At 41.1% G+C, this 19,969-nt stretch overlaps 1 protein-coding gene across 1 annotated transcript in view; it reads right to left on the minus strand.

The window, feature by feature from the left end:
• Positions 1 to 11,526: 11,526 nt before the first annotated feature.
• LOC145396106 (ras-related and estrogen-regulated growth inhibitor) overlaps positions 11,527 to 19,969 on the minus strand; it is a 59,065-nt gene continuing 50,622 nt past the window's right edge. The window contains exon 5 of the mRNA XM_080269580.1: positions 11,527 to 11,741. Coding sequence (XP_080125706.1) covers positions 11,527 to 11,741 — 215 coding nt within the window. The remainder of the gene's footprint in view (positions 11,742 to 19,969) is intronic.

Genomic DNA, 19,969 nt, shown 5'->3' on the forward strand with positions numbered 1-19,969 from the left:
TCTCTCTTTCTCTCTCTCTCTCTCTCTCTCTCTCTCACACACACACACACACACACACACACACACACTAACTTGGTCTAAAATTGCCATCTCTCCATCGCAAATTTTGAGCTGTAACTGTAACACTAGGATACGATGCCAGTCACGAAGATGTGCTATGGAAAGGATAGAGCCGTAGCATCGTCTTTTTCGGCCACTGAGCTACGTGAACTAAGATGCAAAAGGACGAAAATCTGGGCTAAGTTAGAATAAGAGGAGTATAGAAGTCTGTCCTAAATATGTATATAAAAAAAAGGCCTGTTCGTAGCAAGAATAAATAAATAAATAAAGTAAAAAAAATATATATATATACATAAATCGTTGGACTGAAGGGGCTACGTACTGTATCATTAGTTTGAGAATTATATTACTGTGGTGGTGGATAGGGACGCCTTCATGTGGTGGCACTGATATAACCGATCGGCTCCACTGCCTGGTTATACAAACGTCCCTCAGTTCCTTCCCTATCCCCCCAAAAGGAGAATGGTGAACTACTACTACTAATACTCCAGTCACTACCACCACCACTACCAACATTACAAACAAAGCTGTAACTCACCCAAACACAAATCAGATGCAAAATGACCCACAGTTCCATCGCTGGCTGCTCTCTCCACTCCTTCACGTCAGCTATATAGTGATGTATGCCTCTCAAACTTCATCTCCGCAATCAGGTGCCATTCAGGGTCCATTTTTTCAACTAATTCTCGGCCCCATGAGCGTCAGTCTAATATACAGGTAATGTTTTTGAAAGCATCCCTACTCGCTAAGAAGTTTTGGCGTGAGACGGGAACTTTTTGCTTGGCTAATTCGTTCAACTGACTTTTAAATTTCGTTCACTATTATGGAAAACACCAAACATATTCAAATGACGAACGTAGCGATTTGTCCATCACCGCTAGTTAGAGGGCGTTGTTGTGAACAGCGAATAAGTTAATTAGTTGATCTGACTATTATTTACCTTTTAAAATTCAGCAAATACCACAGTAACTACGAACGTAACACTAAATCCATTGCTGCTAGTTACGAAGCTATTTTCTTTAGATAGGTATATGTTCAAGATTACGAGAAACTGTCTAAATCAAAGTGGATTGTAATTACGAATGAAAAAGAATATTCCGAACTGCCAGTCTTCATTGAAAACTACCGCCCGATGAGCGATGCGTCTTTTCTCTCCCGTTTCTCAAGATGCACTGACTCGCATCTAGGAATCATAACACTCCCCCATCTCCTCCTTCCTCCTTGACCTATATTAGTCTTTTTTTCTTCCTTTATCGTTACAGCACAGTTACCATCTACTGTTTCTTTACAGTCTAAAAACGATTTGATTTAGGGAGACATGCCAAACCAGTCAAGAGGTAACTGAAGTCTCGTTTCATTGGTTCGGGACCCCAGAGGCTGTGGTGTGTATAGGATTTTGAGAGGCTGCGTGGAATGGTTACGAAGCTTACTCGGATGTGCGGTGATGGAGAGGGACGCCTTCACGTGGTGGCACTGATAAAACCAAGTCGCTCATCTGCCTGGTTGGATTTCTTTTGTTGGAACAGGTTTCTTATATTTGGACAATTAGGTATTTATTCCGTACTTGATCTTATTAAATCTTGTACCTTTTTTGTCAATAAACTGGATAAAAATACACACTGGCGTCCCCTTATGATAGCGCCTCGCCAGGGTCGGGCAAGGGTTCGTCCTATGGCAAGATGCAGGGAAATATGAGGTTTGGCTCCTGGATGGACGCTGCAGCTGCTCCACTCAGGGTCACAGTGCCACCACGTGTAGGCTCCTCTTCAGTGGTGGTGACTGTGGTGTGAGGGTGTGGTAGTGGCAGTATGGGTGCTATGTGTAAGATGTAGTAGGTGTATGGGTGTGGTGTGTGAGGGTGTGGTGGTAGGTGTATGGGTGTGATGTGTATGGGTATGGTGGTAGGCGTATGGATGTAACGTGTGTGTGTGTGTGTGTGTGTGTGTGTGTGTGTGTGTGTGTTTAATCCCGTATGTGGCGTGTGAAGGTAACATTAACCCGCTCTAGTGAACAAAGGTCTAGGAGTATCACAGCATGGCAGTGCATAAGGTGGTAGAGGGATGGCATAATGAGAAAGAGGGCAAGTTTAGGCCAAGTTAGTGCAAAAGGAGTCTCGGAACGGTAGTCTAAGTGGCACAATATTAACAGTGAAATACGGTGCTAGTCACGAAGAAGTGCTACTGGAAGGATGTAGAGCCACAGTAGTCTTTTGCCGCTACTGACCGACGTGAAATGAAATACGATGCCAATCACGATGAAGTGCTAAGAAAATGATGTAAAGCCAAAGTATTGTCTGTTTCTGCCACTGAACTACATGAAATAAGCTGCAAAAATAAAAGAAGTACAGTTTTCAGAGGATTAAAATACGGTGCTAATCACGAAGAAGTGCTATGGAAGGGATGCAGAGCCATAGTATTTTTTTCTGCTTTTGACGTAGTGAAATAAGCTGCAAATGGACTAACAATCTAGGCCAGGTAAAGATAAAAGGAGTATAGCTTTCAGAGGATTAAAAGACGGTGCTGATCACGAAGAAGTGCTACGTGAAATAAGCTGCAAATGGACGAAAAATCTAGGCCAAAATAAAATAAAAGTATAGTTTTCAGAGGATTAAAATGCGATGCTAATCACGAAGAAGTGTTACGTGAAATAAGCAGCAAAAGGACGAAAAATCTAGGGCAGGTAAAGATAAAAAGAGTATAGCTTTCAGGGGATTAAAACACGGTGCTAATCACGAAGAAGTGCTACGTGAAAGAAGCCGCAAATGGACGAACAATCTAGGCCATGTTAAGATAAAAGGAGTATAGTTTTCAGAGGGTTAATCTGTAAGGAAGGCGTCATATCTAGATCAAGAAATATAGGGTAAGATTCGTAACCTAGAGACACAAACAGAGTGGAGACAGGGTGGGGCTGGGGTAAATTTCTTTCTATAGTCTGCTCACTTTAATTGGGCGTAAAATTGTCACCCTCCTGTCTTGAATCTGGGCTGTAGCTAGAGATAACACTTGAATATGCTGCCAGTCACGAAGAAGCGCTGTGGAAAGGATGCATGGTCTTAGTATCGTCTCATTCTGCCACTGAGCTGAAGGGACTAGGGTGCAAAGGACGAGAATCTCTTAAAATGAATGTACAATACCTACCTCCAGACGATTTTTATGTTCCCCTGGCGCAGTCACATCTAGGACAGTCCCCCTTCATGATCAGAAATTGGGGGTAACTCTAGTAACCCAAAGAAATAAGAATGAAGAGAATGAGATCTGGGGTTATAACATCTTATTCTAGTTACCTTCAGACTTTTTGGCTCCTCGGACGAAATGACACCTAGACCAGTCCCCCCCTAGTGACCAGAATTTGGGGGCAACTCTAGTAACCTAAAGAAATTAATAAGAAGGAAGAGAGTGAGATCTGGGGCTATAACATCTCATTCTATTTACCTTCAGACTTTTAAATGCTCCTCGGACGAAATGAGATCTAGACCAGTCCCCCCTTCATGACCAGAATTCGGGGGTAACTTTAGTAACCTATAGAGAAATAAACAGGGTGGAGAGAGGGTGTGGTGTGCTGTGGTGCGGAGTTACCTCCTTATCATTTCCACCTGACTCTCCTGCCCGTTATGGGAGCGTCTTGCCTACTTACTGGAGCGTGAGAGGTAATTTGAATGTGAAGGGAGGGATTCTGCGTGTGTGTGTGTGTGTGTGTGTGTGTGTGTGTGTGTGTGTGTGTGTGTGTGTTCTCTCTCTCTCTTTCATCTTTACGCACACGTTCACCTAAAGGAGCCTTGTGTATGGGAAACAGGATATTAATTTCAGATATAAATAAAAGAATTGAAAGTTTTTGCAAAATTTATTAATCTATCGTAAAATAAAACTTAGATACTTATCATCTAGACACCCCCACTCCATTTTCTTTCCTCACAGCAAGCCGGACACATCTACAAGGGGGGAGAACTCTACTATTTTTCTTTTTCTCTCTTGCATTCTCGTTTCTCTTCTCTCTCATTTCATTCGTAGATCTGTTGCTGTTGTTGTTGTTGTGATCCCAGGTTCATCCGAAATTTAAACCCTGTGGACTGAAGGCTGAAGTTGCCCTCCTCCTATCCCGCAGTCCACCATCCTCCTTTAGGTGGGATAGGGAGGGAGTTGAAGGACGTCTGTTTGTGGGATCGGGAAGGGGACTAGGGGACATTTGTATGACCAAGAAGCTCCATCACCCAGTCATATCTGTGCCACCACGTGAAGGCGTCCCTCACTAGGCTCTCAAATTCACACTAGGTATACGAGACAACTACAATCATTCGTAGCAACTCTAATTCGTGTTTTAAGGTGCAAAAGACGTACCCAAACACCTTAACATCTACATAGGCACGTACAGTCGCTCCAAAAAGTCTCAGAAACCAGGTGATTGATAGTTTTATGGTGAGTAGTGTGTTAGAGAGGGACGCCTTCACGTGGTGGCACCTATATAACTGAGCGGCTCCACTGCCCGGGTATACAAACGTCCCTCATCTTCTCTAACCCAAGAAATAAGGTTGGCGGGCTTCAGGAATGGGAACTTCGGCCTGCAGTCGACCGAGCTCCCGTTTACAATTACTCCTATTAAGCATCTTTTTCATCGCTAAATTCTCGGTGACTGCTATCCATTCAGATCCGCCTTGGGAATAAATCGCCAAGCAGAATATGCGTGTACCTGCTCTTTAATATCCGTACAGGCAAGCAAAGTTATAGGGACCTATTCTCGTTGGCTTAGTATTTTTCGTAACAGCTCTTCCTCAGCGATTTAGTTCCTGTATCACACCTTAATATCCTCTTGTGTGTTTTTGATGTAAGCTACTGTACATTGACATTAAATAAGAATAATAATAATAATAATAATAATAATAATAATAATAAAATAATAATAATAACAGGGGGTCAAAAATACGAAGGTTTAACATCAACTATGAAAACATAAGACACACACACACACACATACACACACACACACACACACACACACACACACACACACACACACATACACACACAAGATGAAAAACACTAATAACAGGGAGTCAAAAATACGAAGGTTTAACATCAACTATGTAAAATAAAACACACACACACACACACACACACACACACACACACACACACACACACACACACACACACACACACAAAAGACGAAAAAGAACATTAAAATCTAACAAACTGTCCACACACACAAAAAAAAGGGCCGAGAGAATATCAAAGTCCTAGAGGGAAAATAAATCGCTTTGGAGAAACTGTGTTACGAAATAAACGCGACCTTAGAGCACAGTACGACGCGTCACAGTTCCTACACCATCACCGTGACGGAATGACACGCCTTAGCATTCGTTCATTTCTTATTTACCTGACCTTTCTCTTAGCTTCGTTCATCTTTTTCTCAGCCGCTCATTTCCTTAGTATTCATTCATTTTTTTTTTTAATATCTATTATCTTTTTTTTACATAATTTCTTTCCCTTCATCTGATGCAGGAAAAATAATAATCACGCACACGAAGAAAGTCATCAAGGCACCAATTTTTCCTTGCTCATTTTTCCCATTAATTTTCTCCCTTGATGTTTTTCTCCACTTTTTTTTTAATTTTCCTTCTTGGTTTTCTGATCTATTTTCTACTGCTGTTTTTTTGCCATTTTCTTGTTTTATTCTTGTTTTTTTGATCAATTATCTATATGTTTTCTTATTTTCTTCCTTCTTCCTGGTTTTCTTATCCATTATTCATATTTATTTTCTTAATTTTCTTGTTTATTTCCTTCTTGTTTTTTTTAATCAATTTTCTATACCGGTTATTGTTTTTCTCCATTTTCTTGTTTTTTTTCCGTCTTCTTGGTTTTCTTATTCATTTTCTGCAGTTGCTTTTTTCAATTTCTTGTTTTCTTCATGATTTTTGATCCATTATTTATATTTGTTTTCTTATTTTTCTTGTTTTCCTCCTTCTTCTTGGTTTCCTTATCCATTATTCACATTTATTTTCTTAATTTTCTTTTCTTCCTCTTGGTTTTCTGAGCCATTTTCTGTAGTTGTGTTCTCCATTTTCTTCGCTTTTCTTGGTTATCATCCACAGTGTACAAAGAATAAAATAATACTTTTATAAATGATCACAACATAGGGCACACTTCAGCCCATATTTTTAACATTTTCTTTAACCTTCATTATTATTTTCTTCGTTCAAGATTACTCCAATAAATAATATCACTTTAAAACATTCATCACCAGTCTATGATGTAAAATATTTCCCAAAGATGAACACATTGCTTTCAGACTAGATTAAAAAAATACATAAGTCAAACTTTAACACGCTTCGACGGAATACGATTTGGAAATTCAAATTATCTCAAATTTTCACGAAACCCATTTAAATCACGAGGAATATTTTTGAAGTGAGGTTGCTATCGTTACCTTGGCAAAATAAATGAATAAATAAATAAATACAAAGATAAATACATAAAATAAGTTAAAAAAAAAAAAGGAACATTAACTTGCTATCTTCCTCACTCAGGGATAATAATTTTGCTTGTCTGTATGATCTGTTTTTGGCCTAACTTTCGTCCCCATGTTTCAAAACTGAACACATATAAACACGAGTTGTATTCTAAGAGGCAGAGGAGGCTTCGTAGCACCTTCCATTTAGCGATTTGTTTAATTTAGTAATTTATTTTGTTTAGTGATTTATTTTATTTGTGATTTATTTAGTGATTTATTATATTTAGTGATTTATTCAGTGATTTATTTTATTTAGTGATTTATTTAGTGATTCACTTTATTTAGTGATTTATTTATTTAGTGATTTATTCAGTGATTTATTTTACAGTATTTAGTTACTTAATTTATTTTGTGATTTATTTTATTTAGTGATTTATTTAGTGATTCACTTTATTTAGTGATTTAGTGATTTATTTAGTGATTTATTTAGTGATTTATTCAGTGATTTATTTTACAGTATTTAGTTAATTTATTTAGTGATTTATTTTATTTAGTGATTTATTTAGTGATTTCTTTTATATTGTGATTAATTTAGTGATTTATTTTATTTATTGATTTATCTAGTGATTTATTTTATCTAGTGCTTTATTTTATTTAGTGATTTATTTTATTGATTTATTTAGTGATTTATTTTACTTAGTGATTTATTTTGCCTAATACGCCTTAACGCTTCATTGTATGCTATTTAGATCGTTCTTATATCGATATAACTTGGCATCAGTAGCACAGAAGAGGATACGTAATAAGAATAAATCGCTAGGGAAGAGATGTTACGGAACCAAAACCCCTCAGAACATCACCCCACAAGCCTTAGCGAATCAGGCAGCTTCACTAAGAATCACTGAGTCAAAATTATCATCAAGAATCACCGGAATTATCATCAAGAATCACCGGAATTATTATCAAGAATCACCGGAATTATCATCAAGAATCACCGGAATTATTATCAAGAATCACCGGAATTATCATCAAGAATCACCGGAATTATCATCAAGAATCACCGGAATTATCATCAAGAATCACCGGAATTATTATCAAGAATCACCGGAATTATCATCAAGAATCACCGGAATGATCACCAAGAATCACTACGAAAAATAATGACAGTGAGCGATGATTTCTGACAGCCAGTGTTGTGATATTCGCTGCCTAATAAAACTTCTCAGAATATTAAGTTTCATAATAAGTTTCATAAAGTTTCAAAATTAGTTTCATAATCAAGTTTCATAATTTTCATAATGATTTTCACATTAGGTTTCACAATGTTTCATAATTGTTTCATAATTTTCACATTAAGTTTCATAATGTTTCATAACTCAATTTTCCAAGTAAGTTTCATATTAAATTTCATAACAAGTTTCATAATGTTTCATATTAAGTTTCATATTGTTTCATAATAAGTTTCATAACAAGTTTCATAAGTTTCAGTTTCATAATCATTGGGTCAAAAAGTGGAACGATATTTATAACCGCGACTGTGCATTATTGAACGATAAAGTTTCAATATACACGATAAAGTTTCAAGTCAAAATTTTTTCCAAGAGTCACAAGTATCAATATGCACGATAAAGTTTCAAAATGCACGATAAAGTTCCAATACACACGATAAAGTTTCAAAATGCACGGTAAAGTTTCAAAATGCACGGTAAAGTTTCAAAATGCACGATCAAGTTTCAATATGCACGATAGCTTCAATATACACGGTAAAATTTCAAAATGCACGAGTTTCAATACGCACGATAAAGTTTCAATATACACGATAAAGTTTCAAAATGCACGATAGTTTCAAAATGCACGAGTTTCAAAATGCACGATAGTTTCAATATGCACGATAGTTTCAAAATGCCTTATAAAGTTTCAAAATGCATGATAAGGTTTCAGTACAAGTTTCATTATTAGTTTCTTAACCCTCCGTTCACCATCACGCTTCTAGCACATCAACATCTCATGCCGCCATTTGGTTTCATACGTTCCTGCTTTTCTTTCGACTCCTGCACTTATTTTGCTGGTATATGCGACTTCTGCTGCCTCGCCTGTGTGTGTGTGTGTGTGTGTGTGTGTGTGTGTGTGATTCCTTTTGCTCACAGACTCATTTTTACACCCGTGTGCGTAGGAGGAAAGGTTTATGCGTCAGGTTCTGTTTTTTGTCCGTCTGTCTGCCCTTCTGTCTTCCAGTCTATTAGCAAGATCATCCAAAATAAATAAATAAATAAATAAATAAATAAGTAGCAGAACTGCAGAAAGTCTGAATTAATAATTAAGGAAGGTCGGAAGAACAATCGATTAAATTTCGGCCAAAGCAGCTCCTATGTCATTCTACAGTCAAGAGCAAGGTCAGCTCAGTTCTGACTCGATTTGGGCCAAACTTGGTGGAAGGGTTGAGGCTCAGAATAGGATGAAGTGACTTAATTTTGAGAGCAGTTCGTCAAAGGTAGAGGTCAGAGGGCAAGGTCAAATACTCATCCCTGTAATTGAAGTAGTTAGGATTCGATTTCAAACAAGACAACACTGACAGGGTGCATACTTCCGCCAACGCCTATTCTACACATCTCAGATCACCACTAAAACTTAATCAACTTTTCCTTGGCCCATGACCCACATATCAACAAAATTCCATTGAAGTCCATCATTAACTTTTTGAGATATTTTGTGGACAAACTAACAAAGAAGGTCCTGAACCGGGACTGGAACTTGGATCACCACCAAAATTTAATCAATACTTTCTTGGCCCAGGACCCACATATCGGCAAATTCCACTGAAATCCATCGATAACTTTTTGAGATATCCCGTGGACAAAGAAACACGTAGACAGGTGTGAGTACATAACCTTCTCCAATTCTCGTTGGCGGAGGTATGAAACGTGGCAGAACGGTTCAAGATCAGCCGAGGATGAAGTGATTCCGTTTTCAGGACAAAAGGTCAAAGGTCAAGGACACAAGGCAACATCAATTTAAGAGTTTCTGATTCAAATTAAACCACAGTTGCTAGACTGGTTGAGGGTAAGGCAAGAATGAAGTAGAGTTTAAGAACAACTGGTCGAAGGTCATGGCCACAGGATACAGTCAAGGGTCCCGCCTTAGATCAATATTGCAGTGCATGTGTGTTGTAATTTCTGAGCGCCGCTTCTTGCTTGTCGCTGGAGTACGCGGTCTGATCGAAAAGTATCCGACCTTTAGCTGGTGAAAAAATAATAATAATAAGCTTACTTGCTGAGTTCAGACTTTACTCCTCATCAAAGTATTCCCCTTGAGACTCGACAAACAGCCCTGTGGTCCTTCCATTGCTGGAAACATTTTGTAAAGTTTTGGAGATTACCAACAAGATCTTTGTCGCATTTGTCTTTATTTGTGTCCTCAAATCTCGAACCATTCTGCAGCATCTTCAGTTTAAAAAATACCCAAAGTCGCAGGGAGTCATGTCAGAAGAGTATATAGCTTGCTGGACCTGTGTGATCCAGTGTTTGGCCAATAAATCCTGGATGAGATGGGGTGAATGGGCTGAAGCATTGTCGTGGTGAAGCTGCCAGTCCATCGCCTCCCACAACTCTCATCTCTTGCGATGCACTCCATTCTGAAGGCGATGGAGAACTCCCAGGCAGTACTCATTATTGATTGTTAGGCCTTCTGGAGCAAACTCATAATGACCAACACCCTGGTAGTCGGGGAAAGAAAAAAAATGCCAGCATGACCTTCACCTTGCTCTGAACTTGCCCTGCGTAACACCTATTGTTTAATCGCCAAAAGCCTGCTGAATCTTCCTGATGGTTTCACATTGCGTGTCACCAAGTTTTTGAAAAAATTTGATGCAATTTATGTCATCGCGGCACAAGATGAAAATGCTACGAACAAGCTGAACACGTCCTCAAATACACGCTGCTCAGTTTCTGGGTTGGGTGTTGAACATATCTGAACATGCAAACAATGATTCAAGGCCACACTCCACTGAGTCGTGTCCCTTTGCTCCTATTGGTTTGCTAGGGAAAATATATATATATATATATATATATATATATATATATATATATATATATATATATATATATATATATATATATATGGTCAGATATTTTCGATCAGACTTTACGCGGAAAAACAAATAAAAAATAAACGGGTCTGTGTACTGTGCTTCTGAGTTATTGTGACACTGCAGCTAAGTGTACCAGTGTATTGAACAGCAGTGGCAATAGGTATGTAAGTGTGTGCGTATTTTGAAGTCTTGGCGTAAAAAAAAAATCATTTGGAAATGTTATTCTGTATATGTTGTACAACTAGCCAAAATGTACCGCAACCCTTTAATATCGAAAAGGGCCCAAATTCGCAAAATGTTCCCTCATAACAAATATTATTATTATTTTTTTTTAGGTAGATCAAGAGAAGTTAATTTCCATAGTCTCCTTCCTGTGTCCATCCTATAATTACAAAAATAAATTAAAAGAAGTGATGGAGCTCTTCTTCCGTGGTTATATTTCCACAACTTTTGCTGACATGGAAGGCGGCAGCAGAGGCGGACTAGAGGGAGTACCGGTATTCTCTGTGGCTTTGGAGACGTCGCAACACCTCTTCCTTAGCGATTTAGTCTGAATATTACATCTCAACAGCCCCTTGTATGCTGTTTATATCGTTTTAACATAGTTTTCATTACTATATTCACTTTACCTTAACTTGGCCCTGATTGTTGTCCTTTTGCAGCCTAATTCAAAATGCTCAGTGGAAGAATAGGACGATACTTCGGTTTGAAATTCTTCCCATAGCACTTCTTCGTGACTAGTATTATTTTCTAGTGTCTATCTATTGTCAAAACTCAGCACTGAAGATGGGAAGAGGCCAATCTTAGTCCAAGTTAGAGTAAAACGGGTATACCACACAAGAGGATAGCGAGGGGTAATCCGCGGACTAAATCGCCAAAGAAGAGGCGTTTCGTAATCCCCAAAGCCACTGGCACTAGAGCGTGAGGCGTAGGAGTCAGTCCTTGGGCAGCGCAGAGTCACTTTTCCCGCGGACGTATATCCTGGTGGCCTTAGTGCCCAACACACGGTCGAGGAGGGAGGTCTTGGTGCGCTTCCTGACGTTCTGCACCTCCTTGAACACCTCGTGGAACGCGTTGGCCACCTGCAGCACCTGTTCAGACGCCGCCACCTCGCAGAAGAAGCACTCCAGGTCCTTGGCCAGAATCTCTCCTGATGGGAAAGAAGAGGAAGAAGCCTTAGATTATATGCCTAGAGACTTCACGAAGACATTAAGGCAAACATTCATGTTTTGCTGAAGCCTTTCCCCTTGTTCAGACACCGACATCTTGAAAAAAAGGGAAAAATCCAGGTCCTTGGTTAAAATCTCGCCTGTTGGGTGGGAAGGACAATAAAGGCATACGTTACTGCCTATCGAGTACACGAGGTAAAAAAAGAAAAGAAAAAAAGGAGGGGTGGACAATTAGTTATCCCTTCTTTCAGATGCCGCCACTTAGCAGATTCTTGGCTGGGATCTCGCCTTCTGAGAGGGAAAGCATGAGGTCCAACACAAGCATGAACTAATTAATGCAAGGATGTTTATATGTATCTATTTATGTGAGTGTATGTATATATGCTTGTATCCATGTATGAAGTTATGTATATGTATGTATGTTAACAAAATATCTCACCAATGCGGGTTCCGATTTTGGTCAACTTTCGTACATACATTGTGTGTGGGTCTGGGAAGAAATAGTTCCATTTTGATGTGGAGTGATCAAACGTCAAAGATCAAGGGGTCAAGATTAAATTCACGGGGTGGCGTCATCACATCACTGCTTGATCAGATTTGGGTAAGAATTGGCTTGTACTTTTTGTGTGGCTGTGGGAAAAATTAACCCCACTTTGTTCCTTTCCTGTTAAAAAGTAAGGTCAAAGATCAAGGTCTAAATTCAGAGTGAGGCGTTATCTCATGAATGCCTGATCCGATCCGGGTAAAAATTTTGCGCATCCATTGTGTGTGTGTGTGTGGATGGGGGAAGCAGTGTTTTGATTCTCCTGCAGATCCATCGAAGGCCAATCTCACGGGCAGATATCAAATTTCGGGCGCTGTGTGGCTCTTCTCTCCGTGGGTCTGTTGGTGTTTGACTTGCTTTATTTCCATCTGTAGTCTCTGAGCACTGTATCTGCTTAACTTTCTGACTGGGATGAGTGTGTATGGCATGAACTAAATCGTCAGTCACACCAACTTTCTGACTAGGAGGAGTGTGTATGGCATGAACTAAATCGTCAGTCACACCAACTTTCTGACTAGGAGGAGTGTGTATGGCATGAACTAAATCGGCAGTCACACCAACTTTCTGACTAGGAGGAGTGTGTATGGCATGAACTAAATCGGCAGTCACACCAACTTTCTGACTAGGAGGAGTGTGTATGGCATGAACTAAATCGGCAGTCACACCGGGGTTAGACACCAAAAAATATCGCTAAGTGTCTCTGCGTCACAAGCACTAAAAGGATTACCAGCCGGCCCCGAAGATGAACGTGTAGTCGACTTGTTAGATGATAATACAGGTGGAATGTGGTTGTGTCTACGTAATTTATCGATATACAAATGTTGCTGCTTAACCCTAGTCTGTATGGAGGAGCAGACTCGTTGACCACATGTTAGTAATTGCTTCTGTGGGGCCGTCCTACAGGTATGGTACGTGTAGGGATCCGGTGCCCCCTTGTGGTAGACAGCGTCTCTCCAGGGTCGAATCTGGGCACATCTCACGGCGAGGTGTAGGGAAGGAGAGGAAAATATGAAGTTTGGCTCCTGGATGAACGCCGCATCTGCTCCAGTCTGGGTGCATAGCGTCACCACGTGTAGGCTGCCCGTCACGCCACTTCTACACAGTAATCGGAGTTAGTGGCTTCTCTCGGCTAAATAAAATTATCTAGTGTAGCAAGGGAAAAAAAAAAAAAAAAAAAAAAAAAGGTCCTGTCATTTTAGAGAGAGAGAGAGAGAGAGAGAGAGAGAGGTGATATTTAGTGAGTGAGGACGGAGGTGAGGGTGAGGGTAAGTGGGTAAAGGTGGGGGTGAGGGTGTAGATGATGAGATGGTGGTGCGGTCGGGGTAAACTGTTTACTGGGGGTAATACAGAGCCTGACACATGCTTCCTCTCCTCACACATGCCACTGCGTCATTTGCCACGTCCCCCTCCACGTGTCGCTCAAGATATATAAATGTTATTAATGTACTGAGATATATATATATATATATTTTTTTTGTTTATTTTCATCGTTCATACACTGATTTTGTTTCGATACTCTCTTCAAAAATAGACCACACACACACACACACACACACACACACACACACACACACACACACACACACACTACCTGTAAGATTTTTATACACGGGTTCTACTATACATATTCAATTAGATTCCGGATTTATTTTCTGGGTTTCTATAATTGTGGTGTTGGAGAGCGAAGCCTTCTCGCGATGGCACCGATTTAACCAGTCGGCTCCTCTGCCTGGTTATGCAAACGTCCCTTAACTCCCTCCCTATCCACTGAAAAAAGGATGGTGGACTGATGGAGGAGGGAAAATTCAGCCTACAGGGCACTGGATTTAAGAATCATATGAGCCTGGGGTTGCAACTACTACTACTATTACTACCACTATTACTACCACCACCGCTATTACTGCTCCCACTACTACTACTGCAGTACTACCACTACTACCACCACCACCACCACCATCACTACTACTGCTACTACTACTACTACTGCAATACTACCACCACCACTACTACTACTACTACTACTACTACTACTACTACTACTACTACTACCACCACCACCACCATTACTATTACTACTACTACTGCTACTACTACTACTCTTTGACCTAAAACTAACATTTCTCCATCTTGATTGCTGAGATGTAACAGTAGATTAACACTAGAATACGATGCTAGTCACGAAGAAGTGCTATGGAGAGGATGTAGAGCCATAACATTGTCTATTTCTGCCACTGAGCTATGTGAAATAAGCTGCAAACGGGCGAAAATCTGGGCCAAGTTAAGGTGAAAGGAGTATAGTGATATATGAATTATCAGGTGACGTGGTGTTAATATTTTCTCTCTCTCTCTCTCTCTCTCTCTCTCTCTCTATTAGGCCACAAACATAGGTCAACTTCCTTACGCCATGAGATCAAGATGGGTGAAGGGGATGGGTGAGAGGGATGAGTGAGGGGGATGGGTGAGAGGGATAGGTGAGGAGGATGGGTGAGGGGGATGGGGTGAGGGGGATGGGGTGAGGGGAATGAGATGAGGGGGATGGGGTAAGGGGGATGGGGTATGTGGGATGGTGTGAGGGGGATGGGGTGAGGGGGATGGGTGAGGGGGATGGGTGAGGGGGATGGGGTGAGGGGGGATGAGGTCATAGAGAAGGCAGAGCTATTAGGAAATATTTTGGGTCGACAAGAATATAAGGGGAGGGGGAGGGGAGGGAGGGGGAGTAGAAGGGAGGGAGAGGGAGGGAGGGGGTGAGGGGAGGGAGGAGGGAGGGGTGCCATACACAGTGCCAAGGCAATAACTCAATCTGACACCCTGACCATCACTACTCCTTGCCATATAATACTCTCGTCTATAGTGTGTTCATTTTTAGTTGGCGGTGATTTTTGCCGTTTTGCGGGTTATTTCGAGCTGGTTAGTGCTAGAATATGGTAATGTGGGCGTACACACACACACACACACACACACACACACACACACACACACACACACACACACGCACACACACACACACACACACACACACATTGTAGCTTACAAATACCCATGCACACAAACCCCAAACGTAAACACACACACACACACACACACACACACACACACACACATCGTGAACTACCAATACCCAGGCACACAAACTCCGAACCTAAACACACACAGACACACAGACACACAGACACACACACACACACACACACACACACACACACACACACACACATATCGTAACTTACCGATACCCATGCACACAAACTCCGAAGCTAAACACACACACACACACACACACACACACACTGGAGGATGATGGGGGTGGATGTGTGTGCTGACTGGCAGTAAAAATAATGAGAGGAGGCGACGGACGGGAATGAGGAAGTCAGGTGTGTGTTTAGGATCCTTATAGATTTCGTTTTTTTTTTTTTTTTTTTTTTAATGCGAGGAAGAAGGAACCAAAGGCCATGAGCCCGCAGTAACAGTTCCCTCCAAGAGAAAAACAAACTACAATAGAGAGCTAAATTCAAGATCCAATCATTTTGAGATGCCTGGACACGCTGCGTTTGAAAGACTGCAGATCATAGGCAGCAGGAAATACAGATAGAGGGAGATAGTTCCAGAGCTGACCTGTTGCATAAATGAAAGACTGGGAGCAACGGTTAACTCTTGCATTAGAGAGTGGGACAGAAAAGGGATGAGAGTTTGCTGCCAGACGGGTGCTACGCGCCCGTCGTAGAGGTGGAGGAATGCAAGCAGACAGTTCAGAGGAGCAGTGACCATTAAAGTAGCGATAGAAAAGAGATAAAGATGCAACAGTGCGGCGAAGAGACAGAGGTTGAAGGGAGTCAGTAAGAGGAGGAGAGTTAATGAGACGAAAAGCCTTTGACTCCACCCTATTGAGAAGAGCTGTATGTGGGGAGCCTCCCCACACATGAGAGTTGTACTCCACACAGGGGCGGATAAAACCCCTGTATAGAGTCAACAATTGTGCAGGGGTAAAGAAAGAGCGGAGTCGGCTTAGCACACCCAATCTCTTGGAAGCAGATTTTACAAGAGATGTAATATGATCTTTCCAAGATAAGTCCCGAGTAAATGAAACCCCAAGCATGTTCAAGGATGATGCAGGATTAAGCTGAATATTATTAAACATTAATGGGTATACCTGTGGAAGATTTTGTCGGGTTGATAGGTGTAAGAACTGAGTCTTAGATGCATTAAAGACAACCATATTATTTTTACCCCAGTCAGAGATACGAGCCAAGTCAGACATTAGGTGTGCCATAGCCTCATCCCTTGTTTAGAAAGGTGAAGGGTGGAGTCATCAGCGTATGAGTGGATAGGGTTAGATGTACAGCTTAGAAGATCATTGATGAATAAAAGGAAGAGAGTTGGTGATAGGACAGAGCCCTGAGGAACACCACTGTTGATAGATCTAGGAGAAGAACGATGGCCGTCTACAACAGCGGCTATAAAACGACCAGAAAGGAAGCTAGCGATGAAGGCACAGACAGAAGGATAGAAACCGTAGGAGGGCAGTTTGGAAATTAAAGATTTATGCCAGACTCGATCGAAAGCCTTTGAGATGTCAAGTGCAATGGCAAAGCTTTCGCCAAAGTCCCGAAAGGAGGATGACCAGGAGCCTGAAAGGTAGGTGAGAAGATCGCCAGTGGAGCGTCCCTGACGGAACCCATACTGACGATCGGAAAGAAGGTTGTGATAGGAAAGATGCCTTAAAATTTTTCTATTAAGAATTGACTCGAAAACTTTTGAAATACAGGATGTTAAAGCAATTGGACGATAGTTGGAGGGTTGGGAGTGGTCACCCTTCTTTGGGACTGGCTGAATGAGAGCAAACTTCCAGCAAGAAGGAAAGGTACAAGTTGACAGACAAAGGCGAAAGAGTTTGCCTAGGCAGGGTGTAAGCACAGAAGCACAGTTCTTGAGAACAACAGGAGGGACCCCATCAGGCCCATATGCCTTGTTAGTACTGAGGCCAGTGATGGCAGAAAATACATCAACTGAAGAAATTTTAATGTCAGCCATGAGGAAGTCAGAGGGGAGAAGTGATGGAGGAACAGCACCGGAATCGTCTAATTAGTCTGCACATTACGGCTATCTGGGTGCTGTGCTGTGCTGTGCCATGGAGGAGGACTGGTGTTTATGGGCTGGGCTGTTGAGGATTGCTGTTACTTTGCTGCCTTATGTGTAGGGCTGTTGCTGTTAATGTTATGAGTTTTTCCTATTACTTCTATTATGCTTTTCGGGTGGTGTGGATGTCGCTCGTGGTAGACATGTTTCTGAGCATGTACACGGGTATGGGGACTGGGGAGAGGGACGCCTTCATGCGGTGGCACTGATACAGCCTTCCTATGTCCCACGGGTGCCACCCTATCCCTGAAAAGGAGGATGGTGGGCTGCAGGAGAGGGGTAGTCTCAGCCTACCCCCTCCACCTCCACCTGGTTTATGTTCCAGATGAACCTGTGGCTGCTACTACTACTACTACTACTACACGAGTGATAGTGGACGAAAATAGGTGCCTTGTATCTTAGCTATGTGTCATGTGAGAGGACGAATATACTGCCTTGAATCTTAGCTATGTCATGTGAGGGGACGAATATAGCTGCATGTGATTCAGAATGTGACAGTTCATGTGATAAAGAATGAGTATCGCCGCCATACATCTTATCTATACGTCAAACCCTGAAGAGAATGATAGAGGATTATCTTGAGAGGGCAAGGTCAGAACAGGGAACTAGCGCCCGCATTCTTAAACTTTTCCTTCTCTTTTAGATGCATGGGAAGGTCATCCTTCGTTGAACTGGTATTCTTTAAAAAAATCCTTCTCTTTCTGAGCTGCGCGAAGGGCAAGGTCTTCTCTTCGAGCAGGCGAAATTATTGGAACTTGACGGAATCATTTGACTAGTCTCTTCAAAAATCCCTTCGCAATTTCAGTGCGTTCTATTGTAGTTTATTGTCAAATATATTTAAAATATCGATGAAAGGTACTGTACAATTTTATTTATATGATTTACAACGATATAGTGATTTTTTAAAGTGCTATTTGTACCTCTTTAAACGTGTTACCCATGTCGGCTGAGACGTTTTGCCAGACATAAACAGAGCAGACGACGTACTACCTCCGATATTCATCCAGTCTTATATGATCTGACACTGACAAATCTTATACATTATGGCTAGGGTCATACGAGGATTTTTTTTCAAGAAATATTTGCTTGTTAATTTGCCCGGAAAAGGAAAATCTGCCGTCAAGGTCACACAAGTGGTTCGGCTCGTGTCTTCCTGCGGGAAAAAAACAGTGAGCGCCGCCATGCGAGTACATGAGTTAACAAGTGATTCTCACATTTACGAATAACAACATTAAAGATAATAATATTCCTCGAATATAATTTATTATGAAACTATTGTCTTGAGGAGTGAACACCGCTGCGGTGTTGGCCAGAATGGCATTTATGGCTGAATACAAATCCAACAGTACGGATGTGGTAGCCACCTCCCACGTCTCAAATGTGTTGTGCTTTCATTATCCAGCACGAGATATGCGTGTTTTGATGTATTAATTTATAAATTTAACGCTCCACCATACCAAATATCAGCAGAATGGGTCGTTTTAGCTTAACACGGCTACCAACCTGAACATTTTCCCTTCCCTTCCAAGGGAATATGTCTGGATACCGATGGAAGTCAAAACTCCTTCAACGGGAAAGTTTAGGGAAAGATTATTTTAAGAATACGGCAATAAGACCCGTACTCTTGTCTGGTAAGGAAGCTCCCAAACACCACTTCCTAAGCGATTTATTTATGGATATGGCTAGTTAATATCCTTTCGTAAGTTATTTATGCAGAGTATGGCGATACTGGAATGGTTTATATAACATAAAAGTGGACCGTAATGTTTGATAAGCAAAATAAATCGCTTAGGAAAAGATGTTAGGGAGCTTCATTGACCGGCGAGAATACAGGCCTAGGAGGGGACACGGTATGTTGGAGAGAGAGAGAGAGAGAGAGAGAGAGAGAGAGAGAGAGAGAGAGAGAGAGAGAGAGAGAGAGAGAGAGAGAGAGATTTCGTAACACCTCTTCCTTTGCGATTTAGTTTGGAGACAGCCGTACTAGAATTAAAAACACGTGAATAAGGTGACATCTTATACTTACGTGTCTCCCACCTACACCTTCCTATGAAAAAAATAAAAAAAATGGCGCATCGTCCTCCAATAAGAAATTAGATATTCGTATGTTTATATCTAGGAAAACATAAGACTGGAGGTAATATTATGAAGCTTAGATAAGATGGCATTGTACTGAAGTGGCTAACAGTAAGAAATCTCTGTTTAGTTTGTATGGGCTAAACTTACCTGTACCCTTTTCACTCCTACCTGGCCCAAAATTGCCATCCCTCCGTCTTGACTAGTGTGGTATGGTGAGAGATTAACACTAGAATAGGATGGTGGTCACGAGGAAGTGCTCTGGGCAGAACAGAGAGCGGTAAAGTATTATGTTTTTTTGCCACTAACTTCCTGGAAATATGCTGTAAAAGGACGACAATCTGGGCCAAGTTAAGGTGAGGGGAGTATAGTTTTGGAGATTTAACACCTCTTCCTTTGCGATTTATTTTACTAACACCATCTTTCTGTTCTCTCACAAATATCACCTTAATATCCACA

The sequence above is a fragment of the Coenobita brevimanus genome, chromosome 34 (assembly GCF_032717465.1).
Source record: "Coenobita brevimanus isolate Jiangsu-jjx chromosome 34, ASM3271746v2, whole genome shotgun sequence".
In the NCBI taxonomy this organism is placed as follows: Eukaryota; Metazoa; Arthropoda; class Malacostraca; order Decapoda; family Coenobitidae; genus Coenobita; species Coenobita brevimanus.